Here is a 13,610-nt window from a genome sequence, read left to right as displayed (position 1 = left end):
AAAAAAAAAAAAATACAGGCAACTAGCAGGAATAAAGGACAAGACTTGAAGAGAAGGCCTTATGAAAGAAGATTTCTAAACGGTCAATGAACATTAAGGCCACAATGATGTATTACTAAATATTCATCTTCAGAATAGCCAAAATTGATCAGTCTGAGAATACCAAGAACAGAGACTATACAGAGCAGCGACAATTCTCATGGACGTCCAATGTGAGTATAAATTGCCTCAGTGACTTTGGAAAATAGTTTGACATCATCTGTTAATAGTGAAATACAAGCATACTGTGGGTCACAACACTTCCACTCTTAGAATATACTGAAAAGAAACATATACTCACATGCACTAGGAGGCTATATAAGTATATTTACAGCAGTATTAATCCCAACAGCTCGAAAGTATGTGTTCGAAAGCATATATAAATTCTAGTATATTCATAAAATAGAGTATGGATCAACAAACATGGCCTGCAGGCCAAACATGACCTGTAATAACAGCCCATGAGCTAAGAATGGTTTTTACATTTTTTTAAAGTGGTTAAAAAAATACACAACAAGTGACCATTTGTGGCCTGTAAAGCCTTAAATATTTACTACCTGTTCTTTTACAGAAAAAGTTTGCCAACCTCTGAAAACAATACTACACAGAAATGATTATTAATTAACTATGGAAATTCTAAAAAAAAGGGTGAATTTCACAAACATAATATTGAGGAAAAACAGCCAGACATAAAAGAAAACATTCTATCATATGAAGTATAAAAAATTGTTGAAACTGAGACTATGGTAGTTACAGATGCATATCTACCCAAATAGTATTCTGGATGTAAGACTATAAAGAGTTAGAATAGTGGTTATTTCTAGCAGGAAGAGGAGGGGCTGCAACAGGGAAGAGGCCAGAGTTGTTCCAATGTTCTGCTTCTCTACCTGTATAATGATTACATGAGTATATGCTTTATAATACGGTAAGCTCTAAGTTTATGTTTTATGTACTTTGGGTGTGTACACATAATATTTCACAATGTAAGGGTTCGCTAAGACCCACCTTTTCATAATCTTCAGCAGTAAAATCTCTGTCCTTCTGAAGTATTTCATGAAGTCTTGCTTTCACACGTTGCTGACAACTGCTCAAAGAGTCACTATCACTATCCAAAAGACCATTCATGTTCGCACTTTTTACCATCTGAACAAGAATGGGTGTAAGCTCTCCTTCTAGAGCCAGTAGCCCCTAGACACATTAAATAAAGCCAACACAAATTTAAGAATTAGTATGTAAAATAAGAGGCAGTATCATAATAATTATTTTGTTACATGCTGAACTTCATAAGGTATAAGCTAAATAAATTTATTAATAATACAACTTGACATTGCCATTTCAGGGCTTTAGTTGGAAGTTGCAAATTTAGAATTTTAAAATACTGCCTACTAAAAACCTTTTAAAATACATTATTAGATGAAAATTCTAGTAATTCTAAAAAACATTATACCTTTGCAAAAGCAGCTGCAGTCATCTGGACTCGTCCTTCATCAGAAGCATATATTTTGAGGTCATGTCGGTAGGTACTATGTAATCTAAGTAAACCACAACCAGGAAATCCTGCATAATCTCCTGAAAATAAATCCTCAAATCACTTAAGCTATATTTTTATCTCACTGTATTTCTATAAATATTTAATAACATCGCAAAATAAATGAGGATTTGAAACCATAGTGTATGACTTTAACCAATTTAGAGAAACTCCAAGATTTACCTTGACCTCCAGGATACATACACCGGAAAGCTCTTCCAAGTTCTTCAGCCTGGACCCTGCCTGCAGGGGTTAGTTCTCCTCCCCACTTAAGAACCAAAAGTAAAGATGGTTCTTCTCTTCGGCTGTCTAAAATACATGTGAATGAATAAAGCAAATGTCAAGTGTGTTTCTTTTAAACAGATGTATTTCAAGAATTTTTCTTTGTATCCCTTCTGCACTGAAATATGGCCCTTAGGCAAATTATTTTGTTCCTTAAAAATACTATCTTTGTAGACTGTTGCTTCTGTTAGGAATACTCTTTGCTCTACCTGTTAAAGTCTTATGAAAATTTCAAAACCTCTTCCATACTCTAGAAAGAAGGCTCTTTCTCAGTTTTCTGAAAGGAAGTACTGCTTCTCTCCCTTTTCTGCTCTCACAGAAAAGAGAGAGCAATGGTCTAAGAGCAATGGTATTTACCCATGGTATTTAATTGTGCTAGGTATGTTACATTATGTTATATTAAGATCTCCTTGATGACAAGATTCAGATATTAAGAGCCTCCTGCAGTGCTGTCACATAAAAGGTAAAGTTAGCTGAAGTGAAGAAGATATGCATGCTTTTATAATTAGCAATCAGTGATTCATGTAATTTTTAGGAAGACATGAGAGGATAGAGCTAAATATTTATTATAACTTAAGTTTATGAGTGAAATATACAACAGAATGTAGCCAAGAGCAGCTTTTTAAGTTGGGAGTTGTCAAGTCTGTATGTCCCAGAACAAAGTATTTTCTCAGACATAGGAAAGGTCTGAGTTTTTATACTTAATTTTTTTTTTTATTGAAGTATAGTCAGTTACAATGTGTCAATTTCTGGTGTATAGCACAATGTCCCAGTCACACATAGGGGAACATACATATATTTGTTTTCATATTTTTTTGCATTAAAGGTTATTACAAGATTGAACATAGTCCCCTGTGCTATACAGAAGAAATTTTTTAAATCTACTTTTATACATAGTGGCTAATATTTGCAAATCTCCAACACCCAAATTTATCCCTTCCAATCCCTTTTCCCCTGGTAATCGTTAAAGGTGGGAGAGCGGAAAATATACTTAATTTTCACCTTCTCTTTATCATGTCCTTAGATCTGTGTTGGGTTCCAGAAACAATTTCATTAAGAAATAAGCACTATAAGCACTGAAGAATTTGATGATTCATTCAACCTGGGGCTCATTAGTAGTTATATGTGCTTTACCCTGCAAGCCATTATTAATTTATAGACATAATAATTAACTGACTTTTTTATTACAGTAGTTTATAGAATGTTTTAATATAAACATTAAGAATAGGAGATTAATCTATGTTGCTTTAATCACAAAGTGCAACGAGAGCAATATATCAAAATTTAGCATATATTTGTGTTTGCACTTAAAATAATCAGGAGAAAGGTACAGCTCAGTGGTAGAGTACATGCCTGGCATGCATGAGGTCCTGGGTTCAATCCCCAGTACCTTCATGAAATAAACAAACAAACCTAATCACCCCTCCCCCCCAAACCCACAAATAAATAAATTAACATAATCATTACTTCAATTTTTGCTACTATAAATAATGCCAGTGTGAATATTACTATAGGCCAATCTTTTCCTCAATGTCTAATTACTCCCTTGGGATAGATTCTTACAAGTAGAATTAAGGTCAAAGCATAAGAAAAATTTACAAAAAATGTGTGAAGATTTCAATATCTCTTGCCAAATTACTTTTCAAAGAGTTACATTAATTTATAATCCTACCAGTAAATTGAAATCCTGTCACACTGTATTCTCATCTGCATTCTTTATTACCATTTGAAAAATGAATAAAATAAAAAAGACACTTTACCAGTATGATAAGCAAGATTATTTATATTATTATAATTATTTTATTGGGCACATGCATTTCTCCACAGAATGGCTTCTTCAAATTCTGCCTGTGTTTCTTTTACAAATGAATTTACAGGATTTTTGTGCTGATTGCTCTTAGGAGACTAATCTTAAATGCTTCTTCTTATTTAATGGGTTGAGAAAAATATCTGTTTTAGAAAAATGTTGATTGTGTACTTTTTCAAACAGCCTTTTCATACTTTTTGAACTTTTTTCTTGTACACCCTGTATGGAGAAGGGACCCATCAAGTAACATGTAGTTATAAATAAATAAGCTTTCTGAAACAACCCCAGAGTAAAAGGGAAGTCCTAAGCAGTTTTCAAAATAATAAAACCTATCTTTTAGTTAAAGGATAAAAAACAAACAAATTTTTACTTAAAGGCTAGAAGGCACTATTAACAAATGCCGCTTTATTTTTCCTCAGTTCAGCATGCCAGTCCTTCAACTATTAGAAGATTACAAAGGCAATCAACAGTGAGTATTAAATCCCTGCATACAACTAAAATGCAACCAGCATTAATAATGACATACCTTCCTCTTCACTCGATGTCTTCGGACAACCATGAGGGAGATAGGTTAATTGGACCTTACGATTTATTCCAGAAAAATGGCCATACCTGAGAAATAAAATGGCAAACAGAATGGACAACATTCAGTAAGCATTCAATGCAACTTCCTAAAGAAATGCAAAAGAAAATTAAAATCCACCTAGAGAAAAACTAAATCTTTGTCCCCTTCTATTTGTAATTACCTTCTTGAATTCTTCAAAATATCCTAGTTCAAAATCTGTACCATAGGTAGTCATTCTAACCACATTAAAAAAAAATACCAAAAAGTTTCTCTGCAAAGAGACAATTTTTGGGGGGGCGGGGTAGTTAGGTTTACTTACTAATTTATTTTTAGAGGAAGTACTAGAGATTGAACCCAGGACCTTCTGTATGTTAAGTACATGCTCTACCATTCGAGCTACACCCTTCCCCCAAAATGGATAATTTACAATAAAGTATATAAACATATAAAAATGTAAATGTATGTGTCTTCAAAAAAAATAAAGAAAATAAGATTTTAAGTGGTCAAATAAGTAAACCTTTTAATAGGAATACTGGTGGTACCAATTTCACTTGATAAAACAGTTCAAAATTATTTTTTATTTAAACAGTACTGAATCTGTGGTTAAGCAATGTGGCCTTCATCCTAAGTAGTACTTCATAGAAGATCCAAATTTGATGTCCTTTTTTGATCTTTTCAAAATTAAAAGTAAAACAGTAACCACTAATTCTCATTAGACTTTCACTAATTTCCCCTTAGTTATATAGTGATAGAGCAAAAAGATCACACTGTGAAGGAAGTTAACGTGAAAAGTCACACATTAAAAAAAGAGTATTACAAGTAGTTATCAAAATTAAGGGTTTCAGAAAGATACTTACATCTCTAACACGGTCTTAAGTTGCTCAAGTTTTGACTTGTTTTCTTCAATTTCAGAATCATTATTTTGCCCTAGCTCCATAAGAAGTTGTCGTGCAATATCTAGCACTTCCTGTGAAATAAATAAAGAATTGAATTTTTGTGCAATTTTGCCATTAGCCATCTAAAACTCGACAAGAAAACAAATGCACTTGCCTGTAACTGTTTTGGTTTTTTGAGTTTTAATTTCCCAGATTTATATCCATCACACTTTTCAAAAAGATCAAAAAATCTTATAAAAAAGACAGAGCACTGTTAGGCATTTGCAACAATATTACCACCATATACTAAAATAAATTAATTATAATAAATGATAGATATAGGACTAGAACAATAAAAGACATATATGGAACTCAGGGTGTATGAATTTCAAATACTGTGTGTTCCCTTTCTCTATACCATGCTGCTTCTGTACTCTGCTTGAGAAAACTTAGTATTTTCCTAAATCATATAAAACTAATAATTACTAGATTATTTTTAAAAGTTCTCTCATACACAATAAATAAAAGCCTGGTAAGGCTGATGATCATTTATGGATATTGTCACAACATTTTTCAGATGCTGATATACACAATTTAAAATGGATTTTGTTTGGTTTTATATGTTCCTAGTGGTTTAAATATTAATGGCCAAGAAATAGTGGTAAACAGTTTTTCTATACAATGCATTAATCAAGACAATTAATCACTTATCAGAAATCTTAAATTATCTCCTGAGTATCACATTCTTCCCTTAAAACATACTTTTGATGTCTCACTTCCATTTTCATTTTTTGCTTTGGTGTTCGATCCCCATGGCGTATGACAGCTATGACACATCTGAGTTCCATCCTGAAAGAAAAGAAATAATGTTCTCAACTTTCTAACAAAGATTTGTATTATATAATTCAGATTAATACATCCATTTATTTAGAACCATCTTTGACCATTTCAAGATCATCCATGTGAAGAATAGTGCTTGTAAAAACCCATCTTAATTTTATCAAATCAAATCCTAAAAAGAATTTAAGAAGCTGGAGGGGGAGTAATATTAAACTATGTAATATCTGTTTCCTCTCTAGAGGTGACCACGCTAACTGTGGGAAAAAGTAAATGTATTGCAATCCTGTAACTTTAGTAAATACCTGCCTTGCAGTGCAGGTTATTATAGACTTGAGAGTCCATTAAATCAAACAAAATAAAGCTGCTATATTTATTCTGCCCAGGTCAGAAGAACAAGTATTTCAAACTCAAATTACCAGAATATAAAACTGTCTTAGGAAGACTGGTAGGGTATAATTTAGTATTTGCCAAACTGTGAGACACAGATCGCAACCTTGTAGGGTTTAATAAAGTACCCCCCAAAACATTTTGTGTTAAATATCTTTGGAAATATTGGTTTGAAAACAAAATCAAATATTTTTTGTCCTACCCTCCATCTGAATCAAGACTTCTCAGAATACTTAATATGCTAACATAAATCTCTGAACTGTGAACATGAAGCATTTGGTCAACTCACCTGAGTAACAGGTGAATTTCAAGCAGTAACTTTGACTAGAGAGTTATGAAACACTTTGGCAATGTTGGTCTAATTAATTTACCTGAAGTAATAACTGTACATTTTTACTTTACATGCTGAGAGCACCAAAGTTGTATGACCACTGACTATGAACCTTTAAGTAACATACCTTTTGGTACCTCTTTTATTTTTTAAGGCTTAATTCAATACATCTATAATTATCCAATCATTTTTCAGGATTTTATTTGTAACAATATAAGAGATTTTTAGTCTAAGTGGACCCTTATAAAAGCATACAATCTGTTTCTCCATCTGCAAAGTAAATCATATGAAAACACACACAGCAAAGTATCTAATAACTATTCAGAAATGTAACATTTATCGTAATAGCACAGACCAATGGAGAAAACCCAAGGAGCGTCTAAATGAAAATATTCAAACTTACATAGTTCCAGATGTAGTTGGTACAATTGGGATATCTTCAGCTTCTAAGGGTATTGACCAGGGGATATGAAACTGTGGAGCAAGCTCTCTCATTACAATATTGCTTTGAGACAAAAAGAAAAAAAATTAAATGAGTTCATTTTAAATCAAACCTAGGTACTTAGTGACAAATAATAATCACAGGAGTTAACGTCAAACTATCTAGTGATTACATGATTACGGTACATAAAAAGTAACCTCAAAAAATCAATCCTGATCGAGAAAATTTAGATTAGCAGTTCTAAACTGCTGTATGGAACACATTAATGGGATGTCATGAGTTCAGAATTACTTATGCACTTTCATTTTTTAAAATATAAATCATATTGGATTCAAGTAAACCGCTGTAACTGTGTATCTACTTACACAGATTCTGAAATCCAAGATTATCTCTTCTTTGTGGCCACAGATCATTCCTTACCAGCTTTTACTGATCATTACTGATCATTTTAAATGATTAGTAAAAGCTATTTTAAATACTACTGCTCATTTTTAACAAATTTCTATTACCTTTTGCTAATAGGGTTAACAAGGAAAATATGTTTAAGTAATTGTAAAATATTTTTTGTTTCATTTAAATTTATCATTTATTCATGCTAAAATGTAGTGAGCTCCCCCAAATTTCACTTTAAGAGTAATTTCACAAATCTCTGAACTATACTATAAAAGCTGCACCCAATTGTTAAAATATATTTTAAAGTGTAAGTTTCTTATGGCTTTGTTATATATAGTCAAAGAATACAAAAAGGCATTTTTATATGCAATAATTTCTTTTACATTCACTAGATAATCTCATGAGACTATCTTTTAGTAACATATACTTGTAGAAAGTAGAGTCATTCAAAAGAATTCTGAATTCCAAACATTCCTATTTTACTATGGTTATTTCATGAATGTTAATTTTGTGTCATTAAGTACTGTAATTATGCATCAAAAACTTGAGAGACAAAGTAATCTAATAAATTAGATGTCTTGACTAATAATCACTGTATAAATCACTGTTAAAGCATTTCTAAACAAATGAAGTTAAATACCATTTAGCCTTTATCTATACTGGTCATAAATTAATCTGTCTTTGATAATTCAAAGTATAATTCAAGATTTTGCATGTTCTTTGGGGATGTCATTTTATGAGCACTGATTTTTTTACTCTTATAGAGTGTTTACAAAACCCTGATCATGTGATGTTTACAATTAATTTGGTTTCTGAAAAACTAGTATGCATTAGTTGTAACAAAGGTAAAGAGGAAGAAATATAAAGAAGAGAAATCTTACCCAAGTATTTTTGCACAATCATCATAATACTTCATGGAATTTTTCACAAAACTGAAGCCATTGACATCACAGACATAAGACTGTCCATTGGCCCGTAACAAATCAAAGCCACAAACTGTTTGCTATTTAAAATAAATCATAAACTTTAAAGTTCCATTTGAATTAAGATTCATAGTTTTCCAGTAAGAATACATCAACTTTTATAAATGTCTAAATGTATATTTACTGTTTAATAGTTTACTTCATAGTTTAAATTACATTTTTTTAATTTGAATACTCTGAAAATATAGAACACATGACATACAATTATTTAAGGTTTTACCATGAAGTAGGTGTAGAACTAAATAATGCTCAAGGAACTGGTGAGGCCAAAAAAATCAAGACGTTCTTCAACTGACATTTAATTTTTTTTTAAATTAAAAAATTTTAGAGACTTTGATAAATTTTGTTAGCCAAAATTATATCACTTTAATCCAAAAAAAAAAAAGGAAAAATAGCTTTGAACACATATCCAAGAGGAAATGTTCAACTATGCTAATGAATCTTTTAAACCCTGACAACCATATACTTGTGGGCACTTGAAATAAATTTACTTTATTTGGAAGAAAAGAGCTGAAAGGTATGAATTTTCAGCTTAGGCTCCAGGAATTTTCTGATCTTCTACATTCTATATTCAAAATCATATATTAATATAATATGATTTTAAGTCACTCCTTTTAGAATCCTGGTATTATAAAATTAAAACAATTTATATAAAGCTATTAAAATATATTTATGGGCTAATTTCCTTCCATGAATGAGACTTCAAATTATTAAGATACAAGCAATTTATTTATTTATCATTTGATAACCAGTAATACACACTAGTCTTTAAGTTACATATCCAAGGTAGGGTTTCAACAAGGAAAAGTTTACCCTTTATTAGACACAAGTTGTCCTACTTCTCTTTAAACCTTTACTGTACAATAATAAAAGACTAATAATATATATCATGGAGAGAACTAGTCAAATGTCATAAGTAAAACGTTTTCTTTAAGAAATGTGTGTTAGTATTGCTTTCATGAACATAATTTATCATATATAATAGGCCAAATGCCTACTGCCAAGGCTAGGAGACTACTGAGGACCTTTTATTTAAAAAAAAAATCATCTGTCAATTCTATGAGTAAATACTTGTAATCAGTTTTGTTTTTAACATGTTAAAACACTCGTTAACTCTATTGTTTCAGTTAAGTTTTCCTCTGTAATTTTAATTTTTGAATACATTGATAAACTTTCCTTTTATATAATACAGAAAGTATAGACAGAAACAAAGGCCTTCACTTATTATATATGTTTATTAGCAGCACAAAAAGAATCTCTTGAAAAGTACACAAACCATTTAAATGTACCACTTTTTCTCAGCTGACTTCCCCATCTATAAGCTTAAATAACATATCAAAAAAGACAATCAGAATTTTTAAAAGGGCCTGCATGGCCTGCATAACATCTTACCTTAAATGCAAGGCAGACTTTCCAAGCAATTAATTTCTCTCGTGCGTTGAGAATGACAGGGTATCTTACTTCTTTTCCTTCACTGTCTCGTTCCACCTTGCCATCAAGTGCAGGAGATTTTCGAGCTTCAGCATGGGCATAATCTGGACCCACTGTATAAACCTTTCATGAATGTTAAAAATACATATTTTATTTAAAAGATTAAAAAGGAGGTGGCAGATGAGAAACAGCATGAATTTGATAACAGACAAGAGAGGGAAAGGCACTCTAAGCAAAGTTAATAAACACAAAGTGCAGATGCATGAAACAGCATGATGTATTCAGGTAAGAGTAAGTTATTTTGCATGATTTATTCCGCAAGAAGTAAGGTTTATAGGAAAGAGGGCAGACTGTGAAATATTGTGTATGCCAGTCTTTTGAATCTGATTACTATCTTATGGTCAACAAGGATCCACAAGAGAATTTTTAAAAAGAGGTGCCTGATCAGGTTTATACCTAAGAAAGAAATCTCTAGTTAGATATAGACTGGCTGAAGGTAAAGCAGTTAAGAACTTGTATGCCACCAACAAAAATCACACCTATTTTTTTCTTTTATCATATTACAGTTGTCAAAGATCCCAAAAACACCGTTTACGCTAATTAGTGCTTGGAAACTGTGGTCGTTACACGACCCCAAACCACCATATTTTATTATTTAATGTCCTTTTAAAGAAGAATACACAACTATACATTATTATATCACATAGTTGGTTCTCAAATATTTTGATAGCTATATTTCAATAAAGTTTGTCTCCTTTGTAATCCTGTATGATTTACTTCAAGTATTTAAGAACATTATTCTAAAAAAAAAGGGTTCACAGGCTTCAGACTAGCAGCAGCGTTCATAATACAAGAGTAAAAATCACTAGTCAAAAAGAGAGAAATACAGAATAGATGTTAGATGTAGTTAATTAAAGGGTAATTTCTTTTTCTGAGATCATTGGTAAACTCAAAATACAAAATTAAAACATATTGAATCAATCCTACCTTAACATCAGTACCATCTGTGGGCATAAACTCTTCGTATATGTAAGAACCTGTTTTTCGTACACTGCTTTCAGGGGAATAAACACTACTTCTACTGCCAATCTGAAAACAGAAGAAGCCCATCAATATAAAAACTAAATTATTCTCCTCATTTTTACAAAATAACCTTTTTTACCATCTGTTTCCATCTTAGACATTTCTAAAAAGATTTTAAGTCCACAGATACTTAAGAACACTTACTTATGTAGCTGACATTATATTATCTTTTGTTATAATTTACACTTAAGTTAAACAGCATAAAAATACAATGAACACTACGAATAGTGTTTCTAAGATTCAACCATATTGCTACATATAACTCTACTCTGTTAATGTTTACTACTATAGAATTTTCCACGGTATAACTATTCCATTAGTCATTCATTATCCTATCAACATATGTTTAGGTTGTTTTCTAAGTTTTAGCTTGTAGAAGAATGTTGCTTTGAACATTCTTGTAAGTATCCCCACAGCACACACGTGCAAGAGTGTTTCTAAGGCATATACTAGAAGTGGGATTGCTAGGTGATAGAATATGTTCATATTCAACTTACAAAGACAATGCCAAAATCTTTTATAAACAGTTTAAACAATTTATAGATCTCTCCAGCAACATATGAGTTCCAACTGATGTACATCCTTATCCATGGTTGGTACTCAGACATCTTAATATTTGCCACTCTTAACGGATGTGAAACAGTACCTCATTGTGTTCCTACTTTGCATTTTCCATGCTGTTTATGACTATATGTGCATTTTTAATCCTGAGATATTGCTAAATTATGCTGCTAAAAGGCTATGCTAATTTGCATTCCTGTCAACAGGAGTTTGGGCTTGTGCTTATTTTCCAGCTACCTCAATCTTTTTGAACTTTGCCAATCCAAAAGGTAATTCAATGGCATTATCTTTTAGACTTACATTTATTTTATTATGGGTGCAATCTTGAGCATACTTTCATGTATCTAAGAGTTAACTCATGTTACTTTTTCTATGAACTAACCATTTTGAGGGTCAATTTTCAAAAAGACTGCTGATCTTTACCTGAATTTCTCATATGACAGATACATAAATGGAAGGTAGAAAGAAAGCCAAATAACTTTCTTAGGTATTCTATAGGTAGAATTTTGCATAAACAACATTAAATAACTAAAATGATGACTTGCTTTTCTAACAAAGTATGACACCAGTTTTATTAACTTACTTCTAAGTGATATTCTTATTTAATCATAGTTCTATTACATACTTGATTACTTTTAGTAAAACTTATACAACAGTGTATAGAGAAGAGTATTTACTAAGATAACAAAGTTTTACCTTTCGAAAGAGTCTTTGACTTCCACCACCAGCAGAGGTTGGATAATAAATGTAAACATTGTGATCTTCTGCACTGACTGGCTTTTCTACAAATGGCTTTTGGAAAACTTCTCCATTTACTTCTACATGATCTTCCCCTTCGATCAGACTGCATTCTATGAATCAAACAGATTAGCAAGAAAAACTATATATTGTATATTATATAGATGTAATATTGAGGACTTTTTGTTTTTTACTAGAATAGATATTACAAAGAAAAGTAACCTTGGAGATAATCTACTGATCTGATTTTAATTGAAAATATTTATGCAAACAAATACCAACATTTATGATCTATGACATTAGGAGCTATAATTGTTCTTCAGAAATCTAATGGACCTGCCATTTTACCCTATCATCCCACAGAATTCAAAGTTAGATATAAAATGATGCACAAGACAGATTGAGAAGTAACTCTATAATGCTATCATCTTCTGAAATATGTATGAAATCATTCCTATCACAGATATCATAAAACATGAAATATTTAAGCAAGAAAAGTAACTTATATACAGAGTAAGCAAGAAATGCAATTAGGAATTTTCACCTCTAGACAAATGAAAGAAGTTCCCTGTCAAAAGATAATAAATACTGTATCTAGTTTTTAATAAAAGTTGCTCTAATGTACAATAAAACCATCAAAATTCCCCAAACATTAGAATATTAATATTAATATTGTTATGTATAACTTACATGCTACATTTTAGATAACCAGGAAAATGAAGCAAAGCATGCTTTAAAATATTAATACTAACACTGCAAGATTCCTAGTCATCCGAAGTTTAAATTGTAGCATCTGAGCATGAAGTTTCTAATACTTAGTTCGACAGTCATAGATGAGTCACTCGTTTACCCCAATCAATACAAATTTATTAAGCATGCAATTTGAAAATTCTTCTGTATGATTCTCATAGATACATCAAATGTAGGTCAAAGAAATGTAGGATATACAATTCCTGAATTATTAATTGGCTTCCTAGCTCAGTGTCACATTTTAACTGAATATAACTGCTCATTAGGATCATTAAAAAAATGAATAGAATACCGTTAAGTTCTTTAAATTCTTTCCATTTGATTATAGAAGAGAGTGGCTCAAAAGTATGCTAAGTGACAAAAAGTAGCTTGCTTAAATCTTCTTCTTACCTTTGGGATTATTTGGGTCACGGTTCAAAATTGCGTAACGAGGAAGCAAAATTCCTTCAGCTTGAAGAATGCTATACACTTCTCTCCTGAAGAAAAAAGAAAATATCCTTATAATTTATTGCTCTATTTCACACTGAGTATACTACTGTACTGTTCATAAAATACACTATTACTGTTCTACCACT

At 31.4% G+C, this 13,610-nt stretch overlaps 1 protein-coding gene across 11 annotated transcripts in view; it reads right to left on the bottom strand.

Annotated features, from left to right (window-relative positions):
• Positions 1-13,610, bottom strand: part of PPIP5K2 (diphosphoinositol pentakisphosphate kinase 2) — a 70,073-nt gene that overhangs the window by 41,105 nt on the left and 15,358 nt on the right. For 8 of the 11 annotated variants that reach the window (XM_064482842.1, XM_064482817.1, XM_064482820.1 and 5 more), the window contains exons 5-17: positions 13,426-13,511; positions 12,244-12,398; positions 10,891-10,992; positions 9,865-10,026; positions 8,371-8,492; positions 7,058-7,159; positions 5,859-5,945; positions 5,268-5,347; positions 5,079-5,184; positions 4,183-4,268; positions 1,751-1,876; positions 1,487-1,608; positions 1,045-1,227 (exon numbers count right to left, since the gene is read on the bottom strand). In XM_064482842.1, coding sequence (XP_064338912.1) covers positions 1,045-1,227; positions 1,487-1,608; positions 1,751-1,876; positions 4,183-4,268; positions 5,079-5,184; positions 5,268-5,347; positions 5,859-5,945; positions 7,058-7,159; positions 8,371-8,492; positions 9,865-10,026; positions 10,891-10,992; positions 12,244-12,398; positions 13,426-13,511 — 1,519 coding nt within the window. The remainder of the gene's footprint in view (positions 1-1,044; positions 1,228-1,486; positions 1,609-1,750; positions 1,877-4,182; positions 4,269-5,078; positions 5,185-5,267; positions 5,348-5,858; positions 5,946-7,057; positions 7,160-8,370; positions 8,493-9,864; positions 10,027-10,890; positions 10,993-12,243; positions 12,399-13,425; positions 13,512-13,610) is intronic. The other 3 variants (XM_064482819.1, XM_064482832.1, XM_064482840.1) reach the window with 1 other exon arrangement.

Source organism: Camelus dromedarius, chromosome 3 (assembly GCF_036321535.1).
Source record: "Camelus dromedarius isolate mCamDro1 chromosome 3, mCamDro1.pat, whole genome shotgun sequence".
Lineage (NCBI taxonomy): Eukaryota > Metazoa > Chordata > Mammalia > Artiodactyla > Camelidae > Camelus > Camelus dromedarius.
This window is presented reverse-complemented; position numbering and strand designations above follow the sequence as displayed.